The sequence below is a fragment of the Epinephelus lanceolatus genome, chromosome 14 (genome assembly GCF_041903045.1).
Source record: "Epinephelus lanceolatus isolate andai-2023 chromosome 14, ASM4190304v1, whole genome shotgun sequence".
Taxonomy (NCBI): Eukaryota; Metazoa; Chordata; class Actinopteri; order Perciformes; family Serranidae; genus Epinephelus; species Epinephelus lanceolatus.
This window is the reverse complement of record NC_135747.1, coordinates 34,511,779-34,538,640: the sequence shown is the minus strand read 5'-3', so window position 1 is coordinate 34,538,640 and position 26,862 is coordinate 34,511,779. Positions and strand designations below refer to the sequence as shown.

Genomic DNA, 26,862 nt, shown 5'->3' with positions numbered 1-26,862 from the left:
ATTCCCAACAGGCACAGACTCACCAACAGACACTGATTAACCAAATGCCTTCTCCAGAGTTAATCTCACTGCAGGTACAGTCTGTGCCAGGTACGGCCCACAGCTGCCCCAGAATCTACCACCATCCAACTGTGGTGCTGTGAATCAAATAGAGCTCACCACAGTCTTTCTCCATCAAATCCACCACCCACTAATCATAGCAAAACCCATAAATCTTAGTTTATATTTACATTTTTAAATCATAATATTATGTAAATCAAAAAAAGTCATAAAATCTTAGAATTGTAAAACTATATAAATCATAAAATCAAGTAAGATTTTAGAAAAACTGCAGCAGCATGAAGCGTAAAAAAGAGTTTCAGACCTGTTTTAGGAAAGTCAGAGCTAGTTAAAGGCTAAAGTGAACAGATACGTTTTTAGCTACCTTTTAAAAATATTTATTTAAACATACCCACTACAAGTAAGGCACTAATGTAATTCATTCATGTTCTAACAATGCCAACATTTATACTGGCATATAGGTGTTTATTTTTTAAGTCTAGTATCTGCCCTGTGGTACAAGGTCTATTAACAGAATTTCTATCTGATGCAGTGTTTTGCATTAATTTATGTAGATTAAAAATCTTGTTTTATCTTAACTAATTTTGCCTGTTAGTGTCCAAATGTAGCTTGAATGTACTAATTTATTACAGTTATACTTTTATTAAAAACACTTAAATAATTGTACTCTTAACTCTAAACTCTAAACAGACAAAATCAGTGGTCTGAGTCTCCCTCGGTTGTTCACTCTGGGTACTACACTGGGTTTCAAAATGTCTCCTGTCCTTGAAGGACCTGTTCACCCACACAGTGCCACATGAGGTCATCAAAGTCCATGTACCTCAAAATTTGTAAATGTTTAATTTGTCCTAACAGGAGAGTAAGCAATGCCTGTACACGCCCACACAGTCCTGAGGAAAAGTCTAATCAGGCTAAAGAAGTAGAGACACCTGCAAGTGTTAACCAGCCCGGCCACGATCTTCTTATTTTATTTTAAAAGCCTAAAATGTTTTATGTTTTTAAAATGGTCTCTCTGACAAGACCAGAAAATCAGTGAAGCAAAAGATCTTTTACTCCTCTACTATACACGTTATGTAAGTTAAAGATAGTAACACTGAACATATTTTTGCCTCTTTTCGGTGGCAGGAGTCAAAATGAGTCATCCTCAACATGTAGCTGTGTCATGGTTTCAGACTGATGACAGTTGGATAATGTCTCGCTAAAGGAGAAGTCTCATCCTGACATCTTGTAGACTTTATCACAATGCCATGATACACTCAGCCATGACACTGAAAATCTTTTAGACAAGAGTAGTATACACTGTTTGCACTCCAACACAACAAACTATCACCAGCACTCCTCTCTCCAACTCTCACTAACTTTTCCAACATTTTTCTTCTGCAACAAGTTGCCTCACTGTAGATTAATCTGCTCAAAATTCATCCGCACTTCTCTAGAGTGTGCATATAAAAGTGAGGGATAATTGTTCTGGACTGTTTTTCATACCATTCCTCGCATTCTGTGACACATCTTGAATCCTCCAATTCAGTCAAAAGGAAAAAGGAATTCTGACACCCCCCCCAAAAAAACAAATATTAGGGTAAGGATTACTACAGAAAACAGAGTGACTGGAAACTGTTGCAAGAATGCAATGATCTAGGACCAAAAAGAAAAGGGGAGGAATGCAGATTAAAGATTGGACGTTTGTGATTGTCTGTCCTGAGCGACTGATTGTTCTCACTATCATTATCCTATCATCATTATCTATCACTATCATTATCATCATCATCATCCATTATAAGTGGCTTGAGCAGCTGTAATGGGCCCTCTGGAGCTGTTAAGTGTGACAGAAAAATGATATGACAATAACATGACACAGTGACTTAGCTGTGAGATATGTGAGATGTGTGATAGTGTCCACTAGATGGCAGCAGCACACAGTGAGAGGACACAGACACCGGAGCCGCTCGTTTAGGACCTCCATGCTGGTAAGGTGATGTGTTCAGTGAGAGGACGAGAGGCTCACACTGAAACCAGAGTCAAAGGGAGTGACAGGGACATGTTGGACATGTTTATCTCTGGACGCAGGCCAACACACAGGCAGCCTCCTCCAGCCCGGGGCTAAACAGTAGAGGAGGAGGAGAGCACAGAACGCTTTGTGTCCAAAACTGCTCTTAGTTTCAACAAAACAGCTCGAATTAAACAGTTTGTTCATTCATTGTGTTGTTAAACTCTCCTGAATTAACAAAACTCAATGAGCTGAATACATGATTTTAACAACAACTGTGTTTACTCTCCTGTTAGGCCTACATTTATTGTAGTTGTAGCCAAATATGATATCATTCTTTGCTGGTTAATATACTGAACAAAAATATAAATGCAACACTTTTGTTTTTGCTCCCATTTTTCGTGAGCTGAACTCAAAGATCTAAAACTTTTTCTACATACACAAAAGACCATTTCCCTCAAATATTGTTCACGAATCTGTCTAAATCTGTGTTAGTGAGCACTTCTCCTTTGCCGAGATAATCCATCCCACCTCACAGGTGTGGCATATCAAGATGCTGATTAGACAGCGTGAATATTGCACAGGTGTGCCTTAGGCTGGCCACAATAAAAGGACAATCTGAAATGTGCAGTTTTGCTTTATTGGGGGGTCAGAAAACTAGTCAGTATCTGGTGTGACCACCATTTGCCTCATGCAGTGCAACACATCTCCTTCGCATAGAGTTGATCAGGTTGTTGATTGTGGCCTGTGGAATGTTGGTCCACTCCTCTTCAATGGTTGTGCGAAGTTGCTGGATATTGGCAGGAAGTGGAACACGCTGTCGTATACGCCGATCCAGAGCATCCCAAACATGCTCAATGGGTGACATGTCCGGTGAGTATGCTGGCCATGCAAGAACTGGGATGTTTTCAGCTTCCAGGAATTGTGTACAGATCCTTGCAACATGGGGCCGTGGATTATCATGCTGCAACATGAGGTGATGGTCGTGGATGAATGGCACAACAATGGGCCTCAGGATCTCGTCATGGTATCTCTGTGCATTCAAAATGCCATCAATAAAATGCACCTGTGTTCATTGTCCATAACATACGCCTGCCCATACCTTAACCCCACCGCCACCATGGGCCACTCAATCCACAATGTTGACATCAGAAAACCGCTCACCCACATGATGCCACACACGCTGTCTGCCATCTGCCCTGAACAGTGAAAACTGGGATTCATCCGTGAAGAGAACACCTCTCCAACGTGCCAGACGCCATCGAATGTGAGCATTTGCCCACTCAAGTTGGTTACGATGACGAACTGCAGTCAGGTCGAGACCCCGATGAGGACGACGAGTATGCAGATGAGCTTCCCTGAGACGGTTTCTGACAGTTTGTGCAGAAATTCTTTGGTTGTGCAAACCGATTGTTGCAGCAGCTGGTCTCAGACGATCTCGGAGGTGAACATGCTGGATGTGGAGGTCCTGGGCTGGTGTGGTTACACGTGGTCTGCGGTTGTGAGGCCGGTTGGATTTACTGCCAAATTGTCTGAAACGCCTTTGGAGAGGGCTTATGGTAGAGAAATGAACATTCAATTCACGGGCAACAGCTCTGGTGGACATTCCTGCAGTCAGCATGCCAATTGCACGCTCCCTCAAAACTTGCGACATCTGTGGCATTGTGCTGTGTGATAAAACTGCACATTTCAGAGTGGCCTTTTATTGTGGCCAGCCTAAGGCACACCTGTGCAATATTCATGCTGTCTAATCAGCATCTTGATATGCCACACCTGTGAGGTGGGATGGATTATCTCGGCAAAGGAGAAGTGCTCACTAACACAGATTTAGACAGATTCGTGTGGTATTTGAGGGAAATGGTCTTTTGTGTATGTAGAAAAAGTTTTAGATCTTTGAGTCCAACTCACGAAAAATGGGAGCAAAAACAAAAGTGTTGCGTTTATATTTTTGTTCAGTGTACAATGTCTAATTGTGGTTACCATGGAAAGATTACTGAGTGAGTCAACTAGGCCCACGGACGCACCTGCGAAATGTCACTCAAATGAACATTAAAGACCAGGAAGTGATTCAAAACAACCACAAAAAGACACAAAACAGCTACAACGACACACAAAACCACAAAAAAACAGCATTACAGCCACAAAGTCTGTGTTTTGCTCATATGTTGGAGAGTTTGGGGGGGGGGGGGTCATTGTCTGATTATCCTGCCCTGGTAGTCACTCCTCCTTATAGGGGACACAACAAGCTGACAGACTCATATATTTTTATTTAATATGTCAGCAAACATTTGCCTGTTTCCTGAAAAGACAACACAAAGTTAGCATTCTCTGGTGTTTTGATGGCTGACACCTTACAAATTCTCCTTGTAGCTCATGTTCGGTCTTTATTGTTTCCTTTGTTTGTCTGCTATACTGGTGCTGGACAGGTTGCATAAAGCTGATTTATAGAAGCTTTGGGTTAATAAGAGTGTTGAGATAAAACCAAATGTGTTGTGAAGCCAAAACAATTGCCTAAAAGACGCTAACAAGCTCAATAAAACTACGGACTTGGCTGAGAATTTTCTACAGGTTTGTCAGTAAGAAACTCCTTTTTACATGTCATTGTTTGATTCATTGATAATATACAGAGATTTAAGGGTTTTAAACGAGTACATGGGTGGATACGACTCTTCATCATGGTCCAAATACAAGCTGGGGGAAAAGAAGTCTGGGCAAGAACTGATATACCGTAGTGGAGTTTTGCAGGAAAAACTTTCACTTCATTTTCAAACTGGACCACTGATATGTTACATTTGTACATTATTAAGTTGCAGGTATGTTGAAAAATTAGGTTTCTTTACATTTCAACAACGCTGTTTAATGTGTGGTTATTTTTAGGCACAAAAATCACTTGGTCATGTTTAGGAAAATATCATGTTTTTGCTTAAAATACTCACTTTGGGTGGCACTATCCCAACTGGAAATGCAGCGATGTCTTGCTTTTGTTGGTCTGGAACAAGGTTCTGCAGCCTGACAGACATCACACCGTCCGCCATCCCCTCCACCTCCAGATGATAAAGTCAACCAATGTACTTCACCCCTCTAGAAATGTTGATATGATGTATGAAGCGTGCAAATATACCATATTAATGGTTTGCAGAGATGTACGATGCCAACTCTCTTCTGGTGTCTGGGCTGTGCTACCAGCCAAACCTCATGCACATCATTGTATCAGCAAGGTCACAGTTTGATAAGATCTTTGTGTTTGTGCGTTTGTGATGCAAGTGTATGAATCATTTGAAAAGCCTCTTCAGAGCAACAGAGTCATATTTCTGCAGCGGCGCTACAGTCCTCAGAGTGTCGTCTTGTTTGTCTGAAGTATCTGATAGCAATACAACAACAACTGTTTGAAAGATTATGAGTATCTCTAATGGTTTTCTGTCTCAGACACTAAGCTCTGCATTTACAGATTTACTTCTTGTATTGTAAGTTTTACTCTTTATTGCCCATTTCCATCTTAAGACCCACATTCATACAACTGCATTTGAGCTCCAAGCGGTATGCAGGTAATAAATGGATTTATCTTGAAACCCACATTTTTGTTTTTACTCTGCAGCACAGCAGCTGTAATCAGCAGAGGAATACTGTATGTGGATTTTCATGGTCTCTAGAGGACGATATATAATGTTTGCAGTTAAGTCAGAGTTAGTTATACAGCCCCAGATCATGAAATTGTTTCAGACACTCGATTCGGATGAGGAAAACTCAGAGGAGAGATCATACAGATGTGTACTGTATGTGTAGGTTCAATCTTAGGACTTTGGGTGAACACCGTAGCAGAGCATGTGAACCCCCCCGCACAGTGTTGTACAGGCATGTGAGAGGAAAAACCTCGGGGATACTGTTCAGCAGCAGAAGACATCATGGTGAGACAGGCTGATGCAATCTGCAATCAACACACGATGAATGAATGAAAACCATTATTGCCGCAAGGGGAATTACTTCACACAGTTGAACATAAAAGAGTATGAAAACACATCAGCAGCAACACATAACATAAAAACAAGCATCATAAAAACATCATAAAATGTCATAAAAAAGCATAATCACTGGGAGGATCGATGAAGGCATCAAGTTCAAGAAGTGCCAGCTCCAGACTATGACATCAGAGCTTGTTAAGCAGCTGAATCCTGCTGGGATAAAATGGTGTGGGGACTTTTTTGGTCCTCATCCTGGGTTTGATATACCTCCACTATGAAGGTTAGAGTACAAACTTAGACCACAGAGAAGGCAGTGGATCTGCTGTGATCTTGTGAGCTAGATTCAGGCTGGTACTTGTCTGTCATGTGATTATGTGTGCCACTGCCAACCAGTATAACAGCCCCGTCCAGTTGTAAAGAAAAGGTCTTAATAATCTGAGAGATGTAAAACAGTATTAACATAGTTCTGTCCACATGTATGAGACATGCACACAGAGACAGCAAGGACGACATTTTTATTTGTACACAACAGCACATTTTCTGCATCTCAGAGGATGAACTCATCGTTTGCACAGTTACTTGGTTTTCCTTTTGCGCCACCATAACAACAATAATACACTTTATTGATCCCATATTGGGCATAATTTATATGTCAAAAAAAAGAAAAGAAAAGAAAACAAGATAAAAACATGACAAAAATACAGATATGATACAATTAAAATAAGCTAAAAAATTAACCATGCAGTTAAAAATAATAAGAATAAATTATTATCATTATTATTATTATTATTAGTAGTAACTTTATTGATCCTAAATTGGGTCAAAAGCAAAAAAATAAAAAATAAATAAATAAATAAAATAAGCTAAAATATAAAAGCTATACACACCTGTATGATCGCAAATGGTGGATATTTGCAAATATGAATAATAATAACAACAATAATTAGGCAAGGACAAAGCAAAAAGAAAATATGGTTGAGAGATAAATTTAACTTGATAAAAACACAACAAAAATACAGATATGATAAAAATAATCAGAAAAAAATAAGTAATACAGTTAAGAAATAAAATAAAATAAAATAAAATAAGATAAAAAATAAAATAAATCAAAATAAAATAAAATAAAAGATAAAAATAAAATAAAATAAAAAGATAAAAATAAAATAAAATAAAAATAATAATTATTATTATTCAAGATAAGATAAACATTATTAATTTCACACTGGGTCAAAAGCAAAAAACAAAACAAAAACCCAAACAAAAAAATAATAACAACAAAAAAAAAAAAAGTGACAAATAAAATAAAAAAATAAAATAAAGAAATACATATAATAAGAAAAATAAAAAATAGATAAAAAATATACAAGCTATCACCTTTCACTTTTATAGATACTTTATGTCCATGGTCGATAATAATAATAATAATAATAATAATAATAAAAATAATAATAATAATAATTTGTTGTTTGTGTGTGACAATAATGTATAAGCAGCACACAGCTGATGTCTGGCTAATAAAGGTCAATGAATTGAATTGGCAGAGAGGGAGCAGGAGAGAGGGAGGCAGAGGGAGGGGAGGGCCGGGGGGAGACAGGAGGAGGAGGAGGAGGAGGGAGGAGGAGGAGGAGGGAGGCAGAGAGACCCTGGCGGACAGCAGCAGAGAGGGAGGTTGGACCGGGAACAATAGAGAGAAACCAAGCCAGCCCTGAAACACCAAACAAACCGAGAGGGCGACAGAAAGAAAGAAAGCAAGCAAGAAAGAAAGGAAGGCAGCGGAGGGATGGAGAGAGAGACGGACACACGGACACCATGTGAGGACTAAAGACGGAGCGGAGGGCGCTTTATTTCTCTTCTTTCTTTTGTCGCTGGATTGTATTGAAGCGGATTCCGATATGAACCCTGCAGAAGCGGCCGAGGAGGCGCCCAGCGACCCTGACACTGATGCCTTCTACAAAACAGGTAGGGCTGCAAACACACACACACACACACACACACACACACACCAAAATGTGCCACAAAGGCTTGATATGAGTGGTGAATGTCAGCAGGAGCGGTCTGAAACAAGCACATGAACCCAAGTGAGGAGCAGCAGATCTGCAGAGGAGCACCACAGAGCTGGTGTGTGTGCTCACACACACTGGATCACACAGGGAAGCGTTCACATACAGCTTTAAATCATGATTAACGCTGCTCTGCTGCAGATATTTGATGGTATACATACATTCAGTGTGTGTTTGTGCGCGCCCGTGCGTGTGTGTGTGTGTGTGTGTGTGTGTGAGAGCTCATGTGTCTGATGCTGATGGTCTTTACAAAAGAAAGAGGAATCATGGAGGAATGACATCAGATCAGCTCCTGGAAATCTGCTCGATATGCGATTGAAAGACGATTTATGTATGCAGAGCTTTAATAAGGTGTGTGTGTGTGTGTGTGTGTGTGTGTGTGTGTGAGTGATACACTGAAGCATTTGGATACAAAGGCAGCAGATGACAGCTCATACTGACCAAACTGATCCAAAATGGTCAGAAGGTGAGAGAAAGTGTTACATGGCTGTGTGCAGAGTATACAGTGTGTGTGTGTGTGTGTGTGTGTGTGTGTGTGTGTGTGTGTGTTTTGATGTCTGACACTTCCACCGGAGCATAATGGCTAAACACACAGCTGCAGCTGGCATCATTGATTAATCTCCTGGTCCATCACGTCTTCAAACTGCTTATCCCGTCTGACCAGCAGCACCAAATTCTGTCTTCACAGTGATGTGAAACACAGTAAAGGATCGTTCACTCTCTGTGTTGATATCAGATCATGTTTGGTGCGACGTTTATCGGATTTATCAGTTCGCAAAAACAACAGAAAATTCATCAGCAGCTCCTCTGATAAGTGATCTAATCTTTTTAAGCCATTTATCAACCAAAAACATGAAATATTCTCTGTTTGTGACTTAAATGTGAGATTTTGCCGCTTTTCTTTGTCATGTGTGATTAAAGATTGAACATCTGTTGGGTTCTGGACGGTTGGTCAGACACATGTCACATTGAACTGTAGGAACTTGTGAGAAGCATTTTTTTCCCACAGTTTTCTGCCAGAATAATGAAATAGAAAAAAATACGAAGCAGATTAACATACGCTCACCGGCCACTTCATTAGGTACACCTTGCTAGTACGAGGCTGGACCCCCTTTTTTAATTCTTGGTGTCATAGATTCAACAAGGTGCTGGAAACATTCCTCAGAGATTTTGGTCCATGTTGACATGATGACATCCATGATGTGAATCTCCCGTTCCACCACATCTACTGGATTGAGATCTCAGGTAGGCTGTGGTGTTTAAACCATGCTCAGTTGGTACTAAGAAAATCTCCCCCACACCATTACACCACCAGCAGCAGCCTGAACCGTTGATACAAGGCAGGATGGATCCATGCTTTCATGTTGTTTACACCAAATTCTGACCCTACCGTCTGAATGTGGCAGCAGAAATCCAGAAAACTGGACTTGCTTGCGTTGCGTCCATGTTACCATAGCCTAGATGACTGAGGATCTTCTTATTTTCAGGTGGTTGTTCACTATAGACAACACAATTATTGTACTTTATTCCCTTTCTGCCAATATGTCCCCCTAAATCCGGTACACTGGACCTTTAAGTGATAAATCATGAGTGAGTAGCGTACACACACCTGGACTATGCAGAGTAAAGGTGTGTATTAAGAGGGATTCAGTTATGATTTATACACATTGTTAGCTGTGTTGTGTCTGTGTGTGTGTGTGTGTTTGATATTGACACTCAATAATGGACGTAAGTGTAAATACAGTGATATTGTGTGATTTCATTAATTCAAGAGTGTGTGCAAGAGAGACATGGAAAAATAATACAATAAATTAAGGAAACTGGTGACACACTGGTGACATATTTGACACACACACACAGCGGTGCTGGAGGGGGACACACCCTGGCTCTGTCTCTGTCAGTGTAATTCAGTTCAATAACTTTATCATGAACAGTCCTGCCAAGGTGCTTTATTAAATCAAACACACACACACACACACGCACACACACACACACTGTGAGACACAGTGTGTGTTGTATAGAGTAACAGGCCTCTATGTGTGATCTCTTGGTTTTCCCATAATATTAGATGACTGTCGGTTGGATTGTCTCCAGCAGATGGACGTTGTGGAAATCTACTGGTTGACTCATCAGCACAAACAATGAAACACTGTGCTGAAAAAAAGTGGGATTCATTGAAATGTGGTCAAAGGTACAACAGCTGTAGGAGGGGAGTCAAGTGTGAGTCCCAGAGAGCGCTGATGTGAGAAACAACCAGCTCCAACACTGTTGTAGTGCTGCTGGAGTGGTTGTGTTGTCTTTGATTGCATCAATGGTTCAGATGCTTTCTGAGTGTGGTAGACCTTTCATTGATGTCTGCTCTGTAGCAGAAGCCCCTGAGGCTCATGGGTAGTGTAGTATTTACTTCATATAGTCCCATGTAGAACACCAAACAGAGGCAAAAACATCTTTGAAAAAGTCACGTTCCTCCTCCTCATAGTGCTGTTAATGTCATCTGCTAGATTAAACTGTGGCTGAATGGAAACAATTAATCAGAGCCTCAATCATGTCAATCACTGCTCGTGAAATGCAGTCAAACTAGGCAGCATGATTCTGTTACTGCATTGCTTATTTCTCACCTCAGATGTTTGCAGAAACATGTTTAGCTGTAAAATGAGGCCGTCTTGTTGAAAGCAGTCGAGCCAAAATGAAACACCGCCCAGAGCAAACTTTCAATTTTTTTTCAAATGATGTAACAGTTTTAAAACAAATTGAATACTTGCTTGTGGTTAAATGCAGAAGACAGAGGGGCATTACAGCTGAGATGCTTTGGTGTGTGGTGCGTGTGGTTGCTGCGATACAGAATATCCGTGGACAACCTGGTCTCACTTTGAAGTTCTCGAAATCTGGCGCTCGGGCAGTGATTTGCGTTGTCAGACACCAACGAAAAAGCCATCCTGTTACCTCAGCATGATATGCAACTGGTCGTTGTTACAGTGTAACGACGCTTGGCGACGTCAGGGGGAAACGCAGTGGGACACGAACAAAAGTTAAGTTTGCGAAAGGCCGAGTAGGAGTAGAGTAACTTTCACCCTGGGGAGCAGTGTTCACGTCCCCTAAGATTATGGAGTGAAACCCTGTTCTTTTTTTCTAAACCTAACCACGTGTGTTTGTTGTTGGAGGGAAAAAAAAGTCAATTTGTGTTGTACCGACATAGTGCTTTTATTTTGAAAGAGACTGTATGCAAATGTTCAATTCCCTGTGAAAACAGGAGTGTATTTTGAAAGGACAATGCATGTAACAGGCAGAACTTGACACAGCGTACCTGAAAGTTGACAACCTTTCACGTCGTATCTGTAAGTGGAAGGTCCATGACCAAATGTGAGTGAGAATGTGTTGCCATGGAAGATAAAATGTCGACACAAAGTAGAGTACTTGCTCTGGATGAAGGGAAGCCTGAAGCACAAACCCACCGGTCTGTGTGGGTTCACTATGAATTTCTTCTCCATTGTTATTGTTGTCCAGCAATGTGACTGTCAGTCTTTGTGGTATTTGTCCAGCTCCTCCTTCACTGTGGTTTGATGGCTGGATAAAAAGTGACAGTGAGTCACTGCATTTTTTACCCAAATAATTTTCAGCATTTTTAGCAAAATGACAAACATGCAGCGCTCAGTACTGAATAGACGCCGGTGCCTTGTTATGCTGAAAAAACACAGAGCAGTAGTGAAGCAGTGTTAATTTCTTAACGAAAACCACGATGAAAATTTCGTCAACAACCTTTTTTCCATCATGAAAATGAGATGATGAGAAGCTAAAAATAAAAACTAAGACAAAATCCATGCTTAATTTTTGTTGATGAGACGAGACTTAACGAAAATGGTTACGGTGGACAATTGGACATTGATAGCAGAGAACAGCCATGCTTACAATTACCTTCAAATGCTGCAAGAGTGACATGCTGGTAAACTCCAGCAAATAGTCTGTGCCAGGATGTTTCACTCGCCAGCAACAACACCGGAGCAGCGTCAGTCGTTGGTGTGAGTTGTGAGCTGTAATCCAGCAGTAAATAATCAACCATGTGGGCCTGACTTTCAGTTGTGGCCAGAGAATACCTGCAGCCAATCAGTCCACAGAGTCCTTCGACTCCTGTGACATGTTAACCTGTGTTACAAAGAATTTCTTCCCGCCTGAAACACATGAACACGCCTCTGGGCTGCAGTAAAATGTCATTATTACGGTGAACCGCACTCTGCCACTGCAAGGTGTGTTTTTGGCATCATGCAGGCATTTGTATCAGCAGAGTGTAAATATGCAGAGCTCCCATGAAAATAAGAAAACACATGAACATAATGGTTGTGGCTGTTGCTTGCAATCCCCTGTGAAAACAAGGGCTGCAACTACAGTGTTTTTAATTTTAAAAAAAGTATTGTTCCAAAATGTTTTGTTGGCCAACAATTAAAACACATCAAATCCTCAGTTTTTAGACGCAATGTTTGGTATTTTTGTTAGAAAAATGACTCACACTATTGATTTTTTACAGTGATTCATTCCTGATAGATCTACTAATTGCTTTAGCGCTTACTTTAAACCTTCAAATACACATTGTGTGTCGGGAGAGGTGCTCCACCTTCATTTATAACCTGCGTGTGTATAAAATGTTGTCAGGTGATGTGATCTTACAGCACAGCGTGTCTCAAAGGAGAATTTACAGAACATAGAGAGCAGTTACAAAGGTGGATTTTTTAAACATTTAATGCAGGGCGCTATCATCATACTCACATTATCTTTTTCATTATGTCCATATTTTCTTGTTCCCGCAGTGCTGGAAAGAGGCTCCATAAAAATGTTTTATCTCATAAGGAAAGAAAGAATAATGTCTCCACACCTGGTGTGAAGCAGGACTTAAATCTCAGGTCTCTAACAGCGTGCCCGTCCTCTCCCTCTGCTAATGAGTTTTTCTGTTCTGTATCAAAATCATTACTCCTGCAGCACAGGCGGAGATATGCACCAGCGTCTCGCTTTGAACAGTGTTGTTTGCTTTGTAGTTTTCTGTGAAGTTCAGGACACTTTCTTTTGAGGGAATGATCCACACAACAGCAGAATTAAATGATTTTTGTCAACAGTAACAAAACCAAAGCTGTCCGCCTGCGCACATTAAAATGCACCACAGCGTCTGAGCGGCTGTACAAGGGATCTGTCTCCATCAGCTGAACGTCTCTGACTTCAGTACAGAGGAAATTATAGATGGCTCCCGACCACTATTTCATTTTAAAACCAGTCCCACATTATTGAGTATCAGCCAATACTGATACCAATCTGTTACTATACCCAGCTGTTTGCATGTTCCTGACATCGTTCGTAAAACCAAATCCACTGTACTCTTTCTAATCTGCCATTCATTTAACATCCCCTTCAGTGCTGCCATAATGGATTCCTCCTTGTGGAGCGCCGCTTGTTGGAAAGCTGAGTTCAGTCAGAGTGCTGTCAGACTAAGTAATGACACAAGACACACATGTGAGCCTCATGCTGACTTCTCTTTGTAATGTTTCATGCTTGTACAGTGCAGCTTTGTCATATTTCAACCCAGTCACCAGAATAAACGTTGGCAATGTCCATTTCTGCAAACCATGGATACATTCTGTTTGGATACGTGGAAATGTGTGGTTAGGTTTAGTCACAAGAGACACTTGGTCAGAGAGAAACAATCATGTTTTGGCTTAGAATACGTTTGCATCGTCAATTTACATCCACAATAAGTGATTGTTTTTTTGCCATTGACAGACTCAGATCTTTATTAGGTATCTGACAAGATTATGGGAAGAGTTCCTACCAGTGTTGGTCTCATTGATCTAGAAATGTAATATATTACTCATTACTTACACCCCATAAAATTGGTTTCCCAGAATAGAGATGTGTGCCTCTGTGTGCTTGCCAAGGTAATGGCCAGTAGCTAAGTGTAGCTAGCTATTTACCTGGAGGTCTTCTATTGCTTGGACCCATATTTACCCAAGGTGACGTAGAGTCACTCGTGGAGCAACATTTCATCCACCACATATCCCTTTTTTGTAGCTGCAGCTGAACATGATTAAAATCCAGTGTTAGTTGTTTCGCCAAAGTAGAACTACAGGTGATGTCCACAGGCCAAGGAGGGCTCACCTTTGGTGGGGTGTCTGGGGTGCTGTCGGTTGTAGTAAGTGTTTTGGACCAGAGGTTTGAAGACGTGTTTTTCGCAGTGGTAAGAGTTTTAGTGCGACTGCCTGCAGCAACAGTGTTCATGCTATCTTTCCTCCTGACAAAATCAAAGAAATGGGAATATTTCCAGCTGCTAATGTAAACGTTCCATCTTGTAACGTGCCTGCACAGTGCGACAATTACGAATATTAGTCCTCTGATGTGATGGTCAAGTCAGTCGCGATGTGATAACTGTAAAGTTGTTAAAGGGTAAGATCCTTTTTGTTTAACCATAATCAGCCACAAAATTGCCATCACCAAACCCACAGTAATTTTAGTGTGTATAGAACCAGCATATACGGAGAGAATTAAGGGTTTATTTCAACCAAACCAGAGTTGTTGATAGTTGGAGCAGTGGAAAGAAAAACCAAGGTGGTTTTGTGAGTTTTATTTTGTTTTTTGATGACTTTGAGAGTCAAAATTGGGGATACCAATTCCGGGGCTGTTTCTGGTTAAACAAACAACCTGAACCTGTCAGTGGCAAAAATAAGCACTTTCAGTGGATGTTCAGTTGGTGGTGTGGACATGCCCTGTGTGATTACATTGCAGCCTGGTTCACGGCTGCTGGCTGCAGCGGTTTCTCTCAATAGTGGACCAGTTGTCAAAAATTGTTGTTGCAATCAGTCACAAAAAAGGGGTCCGTTTTGAAAAATGTTGGAGCTAGCCTTTAACTAACATATTGTAATACGATAGGACAGTTTAGTGTAACAGTAACCTCTATTAGGATCAAGGTCATCAGAATGACATACGACAAACTCTGTTTCAGGTGTGACTTACAAGATATAAACTAAATCCAGGAGCAGATTTTGAAACCTGCAAAAACTTGAAACCCCTCACACATCTCCACCAGTGTACCTGTTTTTTTTGTCGGTCTTTAAAAGGAGAGCACGCTGACTGAGTTAATAAAGGGCCGAACAATTGATGGTGATCTACTATTTAGTGCATGAATTTAGTATTAGAGGTTGATAATGCAGAACAAATGGTATTCATAAACACTAAACCATGTGAGTAATAATGCGGCAATTTGTGCTGAGAAGGCAAAGAAAACACTAGGATTACATGTTGGATGGACAGACAGTGACAACGATGACTTAGCGGGCTGGAGGAGAGAAGTTCATAAGGGTGAGGTCAGCTTCAGCTGAGCTGCTGGCTCTGCACTGAAACCTGATCAACTGTATTATTAAATCACTCCTGCTCACAGCACGCCATTCCCTCTTTTTATTATTAGTCCCAGAGCTCACACATACTGAAACAGTGACAATTTCCTGTTTTAAAAATGAATGAATGTTTAATCTTAACGATGGCCAGTGGCTATATATCAGAGGACAAAGACTAAGCATCCTTTAACATCATAAACGACTACTTACTGAAGACTTAATGTGGCCCAACTGCTTCTTAAACTTCCACGAAGAAATGTTTGTAAATGTCGGTGTGCCTACCTGCCTTGCTTAAATATAAAATCTTATATATCGATATATGGCAGGCTTTGTCTCAGAAGATGGTCTCATCCTGGCCTTGACCAACCTTGACCTAAGCTCAGTAGGGTTTTCATGGAGACAGTGGGGCCACTGGGTCTCCAGCCTGGTTGTGAGGGCAGTTTGTTGAATTCTATCTTTTTATATGAACTTGTATAATGAAGTGGTTCAGTTAGACCGTCATGAGACAGGTTAGTTTATCCTACTGATGATGTGTTGTTGCAGTAGTAATCCTGCTCAGTACGAGACATTTGGTGTATGTGCTTGGCTGAGGAGCAAATGGTGCAAAGCTGCCATCCGTGGGATTATGACTGAACGCCTCTAAGTCAGAATCCAGCCTAGACGTAACGATACCATAGTGCCACAGATCTTCGGTTGGCTCCAGATAACCAGCCTCGTTCGGTGAGCAGAGCTGTTCGTGATGATCTGGATGTGGCCGGCAGATTGTTGCACCTCTCCTATCTCGCACCACATATTTGTGGAGAACCTGGTGCTAAATCACTTGCAGACAACCCGATCCTGGGTCAGGGTTTTGTACGTAGCAGAGCAGTTTCCCTCGCTGGGATCTATTGAAAGTCAGCCTTTGAGCCAAACTTGGGGCGGCCTTTCTCAGTTACCCAAGGATACTTCGACATGTAGACTGGAGGAGCCGCGGATCGAACCAATCCGATTTGTGGACGACCCACTCTACCTGCCTGAGCCACAGCCGCCCCAAGCTTGGATCAAGGTGGATCAAGATCTAGAGTGGGTTGTCCACCTATCGGAAGATCAGCGGTTCAATCCACAGCTCTCCCAGTCTGCATGTTGAAGCATCCCTGGGCAAGATGCTGAACCCCAAATTGCTGATGGCTGTTCCATTGGTGTGTGAGTGTGTATGAATGGTTACCGAGTAGCAGGTGGCACCATGTATGGTAGCCTCAGCCACCAGTGTGTGAATGTGTGTGAATGGGTGAATGTGACACAGTAGTGTAAAAAGCGCTTTGAAAGGTGCTATACAAGTGCAGTCCATTTACCATTTTAATGGTGGGTATTTTTTGTCTTTTTTATATATATGTTGCATTTATTATATCATATATTTGTACCAGGGGTCGCGTTAACCGGATATTCTCGGTCATTGACCGGTTTTTTACAACAATGACCGGAAAATCTGAAGGCCGTCGGTCATTTGACCGGTTGCAGTTACCACCCCTGTCCACTTGGTGGCGGAGTGCACAGTCAGTGGTTTAAGTGGCTGCCTTTTCACACTGCAGAGAAAAAGTCATAATTATTCATCTGCTTCATGTAGTGTTGTTAACATAACGGCCTGGACACACCAGATGCGTTAGGGCCGCAGAAGTCCTGCGAGGCGCTTGAATGTCCACACAGGCAGCGCATTTCTCCTGCGCTCTCCGTGCCGGTTAAACATCAACTCCACTCGTCTGTTCCCGTCAGTACTCGTTTTTTCACTTCAACAGGTCATTTTAAACATGGGTAAGTCCATATTTTAATTGTTTTTTATAATGTAATAAGTTAATGACAATTTGTCATTGAATGTCCATGTATTGAGCATGTTGGATAAACACTGAATGAATAGGGCATATTGTTCTGACCATTTTATTTATGTAGTTATGCCTGTAGGCTCGGTGACACAAAATTAAAATTGTAATGAAGTGATTAGGGTATTGAAAAATGTGTTTGATTATGCACTGTTGTGTTTTTTTAAATTATAAACATGGTATTTTCTCCTCACGTTCCTCAGTGCGTGCCGTTGTTATTTTACTTTGAAAATTGGCCGGATTCTCTCGTCTTTTCTGTGTCCGACTTCCTGTTTGGTATGATCCGCTCTATCCAGCTTGACGGAAGCGCTTGCAGCTCGCATGTAGACCAGATGCCGAACTGAAGCACAAAAAAGTCTAGCGCAACGTCTTATTTGTACATAGACGAATTTCTGTTGATAGTGGTATGCTATGGATCTTTCTTTGTTTCCTTAATAAAGTCATTATTATTATAAGTATCATTAATATTATTCATTCAGGTATCCTTTCGTCCTATTTTGATTGTCCAGTAGCCCACCACAACATTTTCATCTCATCTCATCTCATCTCGTCTTGTCTATGAAAACAAAACATACATTTTGTCATAGTTTTTATCGTCAAATATCTGTTTTTAGTTTGTCAGTGTCTCGTCTTTGTCATGGAAAAAAAAGGTTGTTGACGAACATTTATTGCCATAGTTTTCTTAAACCAAATTAACATTGCTTTGTATATTTCCGCAATGTATATATAAGCTTGAAAAGCTGCAATCAAATGTATTCTACATGTGTTTATCTAATTTCTTTTTGTGTTTAATTTAGGCTTCCTTTTCCTTGCATATGTTTCAGACAGTTACAGTGGTGTGTTTTGAAAAAGTGATATTTATGCTCTTGATTTTGTCTGTATAGAAAATGGTGGTGGCACTGGGGGAACATGAAAACATTAAACGGAAATTCAACACTGCGAATGCTCACATTTTAAGAAAGCAGCAGCAGAGAAATTAAAAAAGGAGCAGAAAAAGAGTCATAACACACACTCACAGGAAAGTGCAGGCGGCGCGGCGGCTCAATGTTATGCTAATCAGCGGTGTATAAATAGGATCCTAAATTATCAGACGGAAACAGGAAGTGACACACACACACTCGCACACACATTCATACCTACACACACGCAATCAGAGAGCAGCGTCTGAGTGTTTAACAGACAACTGACGCCAGCTGTCTGTCAATAGCTGCTGCTGTTGCTACGCTGCCAGAATAATCGCCAAATCACTGTTTTCTCTTTTTAATGAACAACAGACAAAACAAGCAGAAGTTAATGATGTCATTCTGGTCTTTGTCATGTGAGAAACAGGTGAAGCGCAGCAGATCCTCACACAGGCATGCTGGGAGATTAAGAAGCGGCATCATGGCTGAGAGCTGAGGGCAGCGTCCAAGTGCTAAAAACAGCATCAGATTCTTCCTAAATGTTGTTTCTTATAAATCTTTAATACATCCTGTCTATAAAATCCTGTTATTTCTCTTTATAAATACACCTCTGTATCTCTCATGCTTTTTTCAGTCTGTTGCTGTTTGGCATTAATACTGTAGCTGTGCGTTCTCATGAGATTGAATCTCAGTGTGTGTTCTTCATATTCCAGCTGTGAGGTGTGAAGCGAACTCTCGCTGTGAGCATGAACAAGTAATTAGAGTTAATTTTCTTAGCTAATCTGCTGAAATTCATGAGTAATGTCTGTAGCCATGGAGATGTTTAGTATAGACAAAAGATGACGACTGCAAGGTGATGTTTGCACTTTAGTGAGGGAGATGACAATCATGCCCGCCATACGCAGTGATTGGCCAGGTATGCAATAGAGTGAAAGTGGGCAGGGTTTGAACTTCTCTCTCAAGCTCTCGTTTTTAAATTCTTCACACGTTTTCATCACTTCTCGTCTTAATAACTGAGAGGAAAACCATGATGCTCTTTGAGGAGAGACTCTCTTAGGGTTTTACTGAATAGCCGGTATGTTAGAAACAACTGAGCCAGCTAAACAGTACACTAAAATATGATTTCGAAATCATCTGAGGTGAGAAATAGACAATGCAGTGACAGAAATTATATTCATTTTTGCTCAGCGTTGCCTAGTTTTAGAGTTTGATCTGAGTTGGGTCCAAGAGAGAGAGGGCTGCACCCCTCTCTCTCTTGACCTGCTTTTATACTCTTTATGCCCAAATGCTGAAGTACAATCTGTAGTTCAAGCAAAGCAGATTTCTGCAAATGGGCAAGGAGATCTGAGCACTGGTAAGATGATTGGAAATTTAAAGGGAATATTTGGTTTATTTCAACCTGTCTCCTATCGTCCTAAATTTGTTTCAAGTGACTAGTGACATAAAAATAATAGTTAGCATGTTAGCCGTTAGCCTAGATACAGCCGGGCGCATAGTAGCGTCAGACCTGTTAAAACGTAAGTGAACGGGCAACCTTCAAGTGCAAAGTTAGTCCACTAAACAAGCTTTTTTTCCACAAAGACCGCCTCATATCATTAGGATAAATGTCAGAGAACATATAGAAAACGACACGTAAACGTGTTGTCTTACCTCACCGATGTGGTGTCATGTTTGTTTACAATTTAGCTCTGCTTTCCAAAGCGCGGCCAAAATACATCTCGCGAGCTCTAGATAAAGCCCAGCTGGATACTACTCCAGGTGGAGGGCTGCCCCCAACTAGGAATATTCCTAGTCGACCAGTAGTCGTCATTTAGGGCCATTAGTCGACCAGTCTCCCACATGTTTATGATATCAATTTAATTATTAAACGATATATTTTGGTGGTTTGAGTTGAAGGTGTGAGAAAGAATAGTATCAGTAACATTGTTAACACTGTGCTACATTACAGAGAAATACAAAACCGTACTAATGAACCTTCATTAATATAGGCCTATATTTTATCTACAAGTGCACGTCACACACTGAGCGAGCCGCCTGTTAATGACGCTGTGGGCTAATGGGCATGTAGCTACTTCCATGTTGCAGATGATACGTCATGTTTGTAGTCGACCAATGAAGATGAGTTTACATATCACCTTGGGTTCATCCTTCACCTTCTCAAAATCATCCCACACTTTGGATTTCCTGCCTGACATGTTATTAACTAGCCTGTGGAATAACCGCAGGTACCAGCCCTGGAAATTAACCTGACTCCTGTCTGACTGCTGAGCGTGGACACTTCCTGTGTCTGTCCTTTCAAATTAAATTCCCACATGGGAATCCCAATTTCTCAACTCAGGGTATCTGCCAATGCAGAGTACCAGACTTTTTACCTTCTCCATATATGTTAGTAGTAGGTGAAGATGTGCCAAACATCTCCCATACCCTTGAAGTACTGATCTGACACCAGTGCTGCTTTTCTCCCAAATTTAAAATTTGCATACCTCACCATGTGGAAGTTACCGGAATCATTTTCATAGAAGGTAATGTGATGCCAAGGTCTGCTGTGGCGCTAAAACACTGAGTCAGCTGCTTTCTGTGACTGAACCAATGTAACTGATACAGGAAACATTAAATCTTATAATGTGTTTAATATGGATCAGTTTCATCTGGCTGATTCCAGGTCTGACTAATTAGGTCAGTATTGATGCTGATACCGATCTGCTGGTTCAGGTCGGTGCTACCCTGGTTTCTTTTGAAGCAATTCTGAGTCCGTACTGTAAGACCTTATTTCACCTGAGGGAGAGATTGGATTTCACTCTGACAAGACCTCGTTTTACCCTGAAAACAAACTTGAGACTGAGGATAAAACTCAGAGGAGAGACCTTATTTCACCTGGAGACCAAACGCGCAGCCTGAAAACAGTCTGGACTCGTTTGTACTATCAAAGGTTTCTGTCTCTGCCGAGGGGAGGAGTTGAAAGTGGTTGACATTACTGATACTGTTTGTGTGTAGGACGTCTAAAAATGACTTTGTTGGTCTGTGGATGGACGTGGATAAGAGTGTGTTTGTGTGTATATGCTTTGCAAACAGAGACCTTACATGGATGAATGACCGCTAATCCATTAATTCACTGTGATTCAGACACAAACACACACACACACACACACTGCTTCCTCCAGGCTTACAGCCAGATTAACCTGCAGTATCAACACTCAAATTCAGAGAGACTGAGAGAGTTTTCGGATGAATTCTAATTATGATGTGTGATTTTGTTTAGCAGGGTTAGTTTTGCTAATCCAGCTCTCACCATGCTGCAGTGTGGACAGAGGCAGAATCAATTATGCAGCGGGATTAAAGTTAACGATAAAGGCTGTTGTTTAAATAAAGCCTAATGAGATCACGCTGTCAGTAACACGACTTGGACTAATACTAATCCACCAGTATTGCCAGCACTTACACTGATACCTCTGATCATGTGCTGCTATGAATACATATTAACGGACCTCATTACAGTCAATTCACCGAACGTTGTGCTCGCGCTCACTATGCGTGTAGGTGTGCAGCAGGCAAGCTGAACACCCCTCAAATAAGGCTGTGGCAAACTAGCTGGTAGTCTGATGGTTTGTTTACTGTGTGTGAGGCTGTGAATTTAACGTGAATGCCGGCTAGGGAAGTTGGTAGCAAATGAGAACAGGTTTTTAATGCAACTTAGAGACACGTTTTGATTACTTTCACAAAGGGGGCCAATTATATCAGGGGGGACATGGCCCTGCCATTTGGGGCACCACTAATATGGAGTCAATAGCCCTTTTGACACAGAGATCGCACTATAGGGCCTCTACAAAGTTCCTTCTTTTTGCTGCCTTTGCATTTTTACACAGAACCAAATGAAGACAGCATCATGCCGCTCCAGTGTGTGATTATACAGCATACCGGCATCCTGCAATCAAAAGAGGTGTGACATGTAAAACAATAACATCAGCCTCAACAATAATGACGTAACATGACAGTCACGTTCATTTAGCTTCTCTGTTGTATGGCGACTGATCTCATCCTCTGCTCGGAGGATAAGGAGCGTCCGGACCTCATCATTTTCCCAATTTGTGGAGATTTACGGCTGCTGTTCTTCGTCTTTGAGTTAGCCGCTAACTACTAACAGCTGCTTTAAAATCTCCTGTGGGGCTGCAACAAACGATTATTTTTATTGTCGACTAATCTGTCGATTATTTCTTCGATTAGTCGACTAATCGCTTTATTGAAAAATGTCGGTCTGTCTCTCCCAAACCCCAAAATTATGTCATCTAATGTCTTGTTTCATACTCACGCCAAAGGGTTTTAGTTCACCGTCATGGGAGAGTGTGTAAGGCTGCCAATATTTGAATGTAAGAAGCTGCATTAAGAGTATTTTGGGGTACTTTTATAGTACTTTTTTATGAAAAATGACTCAAACCGATTATTAGACTACTAAAATAGTCACCGATTATTTTAATAGTCGATTAGTCATCCATTAGTGGACTAATCGTTGCAGCCCTAATCTCCTGCAGTGGGTCGCACACATAACACGTAACCAAAACGTCACACTTGTTCCACCCATGGTCATGTCTCTCAAGTTTTATGTTGAACACAGACCTCATTCCAGTGCTGTTACTACCTCTGTTCCTTTCCACAATCGTACCTTATATACAGAACGGCTAGGCGGCATGATGGCACGCTAATCCCGCCTTGAACAGGAAGTGTAAACGTGGCTCATGTTTCTCTGAAATTTGGCCGTCTCACAAAACACATTTTGCCATGTCATATAAGGAAAGCACTTCTTCCTTACCAACAATGCATTGCTACAGTTAAGTTGGAGACTTTTACATATTATGCTAGTAGTGGCTAAGCCTTAAGCATTGCTGACCTTAAGCAGAGATCACAGACGGACTACAGATTTCATACGGCTTCCTGTGGAGCCACAAAAAGTTTCTAGCATTTTTCCAATATGGACTTCCTCTTTAAGAATGAATTGTAATAGCAGTCTTTGGCAACTCTTCCAACTTTCACCCACTTATAATGAGCAAAAATCCAAAATCTTACAACAAAGATCAAAACATGCAGATCATGCAGAGGCAACAGACGTCTGTTGTAACTAAGTCTGCACAATATATTGTTTATTTATAGTCATCGAGATGTCAACTTGTGCAATAAACACAAGACTGCAATATTGCACTCAGGGATTTTTTGAGTCAATTGAAAGAGATTATCTGTAGAAAACTTTAAAATGTAACTACCATTATTTTTGTATTTGGTGCCTTTTGTGTTCAGTTTGCTAAATCAAAGAATGTTGGAAATAATTTGCATTTAATTTTTTTAATTCAACAAGAAATTTGAAATTTGTTATACTTTAGCAATTTACTGAAGACAGCAGAAAGGCAGAACTAAATACACTTAAATATCTGTATATTCATTGTAAGTAATATAGCAGTATTTAACACAGTTATCACATATTTACATCATAGAGTGCAGCTCTTGTAACTGAAATGTGTTCAGCATGAAGTGTTGACATGTTTCCAGGAAACACTTTTGTCTTTGACTTTTTCTTTAGTTTATGGCAGCCTGGTACGCTTTTCATTTACCTTGGATTCAAAGGGAAATGATCATGTCATGCATGCAGTTCACAGCAGGGACATACCAGTACCATCTGGGAATATCATGTCATTAAAATGTAATTTCTTAAAGCAGCTTTGGTACAGAGCTAATCCCCTCTGCTTGTATGATCTGTCAGTTAACAGTTAATGCAGCTGGTGCGTCTGCAAGATCCACGTCGGGTCTGTTTTTACAGTTTTGAGCTTGATTAAAGTGTTACTGGTGGTAACACTACTGTAGCTTCAAACAGAGTGGTGCAGGAATGAGTCCTGAAACCTGGAATGAGTTAGCATGGTAGCACTTCCAGCCTCCTCGTCTCAAAGTCAGTGGGTCTTTTAAATGGGTTTTTGGTGGAATGCTTGAAATAAGGTTGTGGTTAACACAGGCTTAAGAGACTTTAACATTTTGTTTCAAGACATAAGATACATCAGGAAATGCCCCTCTTGTGATTTTTTAAGCCATTAGGTGTCTTTAAAAAGGCGACTACAGTTGAATATCGACTACAGCCATGTACATGACTGTGTACATGACGATATCATCTACCCATTCAACTCTCCCTTTTAAGGAGGAGCTGCCACCCCCTTTTTTTTTCTTTTGGCCATAAAGGATAAAAACAACACATAAATAATGTAAATAACCTAAGTGCTTAAGTGCAGTAAAGTTTACCTTAAACTGACTCCACTCACACACATACAACAGCACATGGGATAAGTTAGCCTTCAGGTCTTTCTGTTTTAACCCAGACCATCATCTTTTTCCTAAAATTTCAGGACTATCTTTCTTAAAGCTCTGAAGGCAAAATTCTGCCAACAGCCATAAAACATGGATTAACAGCAACATTATTCTCCCGACATAACAGCTCAGTTGAATTTCAGCCTGCATGCACCTTTTTTCAGCCCAACATTGTTGAAACAGAGCAGCTAATGTGACTGCGTTGCTGCAAGACATTAGCAGTATTAGGTGCCCATCCAGGCAGGTAGTGTCATGTTGTGTTCATCCATGGCGGCATTATTCACATACGGCATATGCTCTGTCCGTTGACCCCTGTTATCTCTGAAATTGAAAATATTTCCACACTGCTAATTTATTCTGTCTCTATCTCCCACGGAGGAAACTCGTTTTGGCTGCTTACATATGTGAGCTCATTCTTTCAGTCACTACCCAGAGCTCATGACCATAAGGCCCGTTTCCACTGAAGAAGTTCCTGGTACTATTTGGGGGACAGGAACTACTACAGGAACGTCCTCTCGCTCGGCCCTCTCAACCACCGTGTCTCTACTGAGAGAGCGGAGTAGGAGGAAGGTTCCTGTAAAGTTATGGGCTCTGGATGTGATGTAATCGTTGCACGACCATTTTGACCGGTGTGACGTAGGGGCGTAGGGACGCCGTTAGCTGTTAGCCCGTAGTGGTGTCTATAATACTCAGTAACTCAATAAATGGTCCGTGAATTTTTTTATTTTTTTTTCCAGCGGATGTCTTAGTTACAACATGATCGAGCTAACTGGAGTAGTTTCATGTCGTATCCGACAACGGGAGGCTTTTAACACATGACGTCCTGATGTTAGCTTTGCTGCTGCTGTTAGCTGTCCCTGTCAGCTGCAGCCACTGATGCTTTCTAGACATCGTGATTTCCCAAAACGAATAAACACCACACATAGCAACACAAAACTGCTTTGCTAACTCAATCATGTTGTAACTAAGATATCCGCCGGAAAAAATATTTTTTCACGGACCGTTTATTGAGTCACTGAAGCTATGAACGAGCTAACCCTCGTCTGCTCAGTTTTAAAAATGCCAGCTATTTTGCCACTTTCTGTAGACATCACATCCCGTCGTGAGTATATCCAATCAGCACCAAGTAATCCCCAAGTCCCAGCCAGGAGTTTCTCGGGGCCGTTGTGAATACCTGCTCCGATGCAGGGACTTGTTTAGCCTCTGTGAAAGTTCTAGAACTCTGTCCTTCGGGGGTGGTTCCTGCAGTGGAGACACGCACCAACGGCCCCGGCCCCGTAAAATTACCCCAAAGTTCCTGCGGTGGAAACGAACCTATAGGTGAGGGTTGGGACGTAGATGGACCAGGAAATTGAAAGCTTCGCCTTTCAGCTGAGCTCCCTCTTCACCATGATGGTGCCACAGCGCCCACATTGCTGTATATACCGCACCAAATCGGCCATCGATCTCACGCTCCACTCTACCCTCACTCGTGAACAAGACCCTAAGATACTTGAACTCCCTCGCTTGAGGCAGTAACTATCCACCGGTTTCCGGCAGAGAACCATGGCTTCAGATTTGGAGGTGCTGACTCTCATCCCAACTGCTTCACACTTGGTTGTAAACCATCCCAGTGCATGCTGGATGTCACAGTGTGATGAAGCCAACAGAACCACATCATCTGCAAAGAGCAGAGATGAAATTCTGAGGTCCCCAATCATAGAGGGGTCAGTGGTGCACAGTGGGATACACCCTGTGCTGTTTGTTCCAATTACTTTATGTCTAAATGTCCAGGTTGGAGTCTTTTGTAATGATAAGGGACATATTGACTTTTTTCTCATTGGTCATAAAGTATTACCACAATTTCAAGGGCTTGACTTTTACAGTAACAGTTATGGCCCGTGAACGGGGTGTCCTGTTCCTTTAAATGAGGCCTCAGTCCTGAGTCATGGTGAGGAAACATGGAGGGAGGAGCTACACATCTATTATTGAAGAGTGTGTGTGTGTGTGTGTGTGTGTGCTGTCATCAGGAACAATAAGATGCTGCTGCTGAGCAGAGAGAGGCAGGGATTCCCTCCCTCCATCTTCGCCTCTTTGTCTCCCACTCACACACACACCCACCCAGTGTCAGAAACAGCGGCAGATGGGTGTGAAGAATGAAGTGTGTTTGTGTCTGTATGTGTGTGTTTGTGCATGTGGGGATGCTGGGGTGACAGACAGGAACCGAGAGAGGCAGAGAGAGAGAGAGGCAGCTTAAGTGGATTAGCCCTTATTACCCACCAGGGGACAAACGAGAGAGGCCGAGAGAGCTGCAGGGAGAGACGGAGAGAGAAAGAGTGTTAAATAGATAAATACA

General features: G+C 41.4%; 1 protein-coding gene across 2 annotated transcripts in view; it reads left to right on the top strand.

The window, feature by feature from the left end:
* Nucleotides 1–7,609: 7,609 nt before the first annotated feature.
* kalrna (kalirin RhoGEF kinase a) overlaps nucleotides 7,610–26,862 on the top strand; it is a 219,025-nt gene continuing 199,772 nt past the window's right edge. For both annotated transcript variants that reach the window (XM_033613134.2, XM_033613126.2), the window contains exon 1: nucleotides 7,610–7,965. In XM_033613134.2, the coding sequence (XP_033469025.2) occupies nucleotides 7,899–7,965 (67 nt within the window). In that variant the 5' untranslated portion in view covers nucleotides 7,610–7,898. The remainder of the gene's footprint in view (nucleotides 7,966–26,862) is intronic.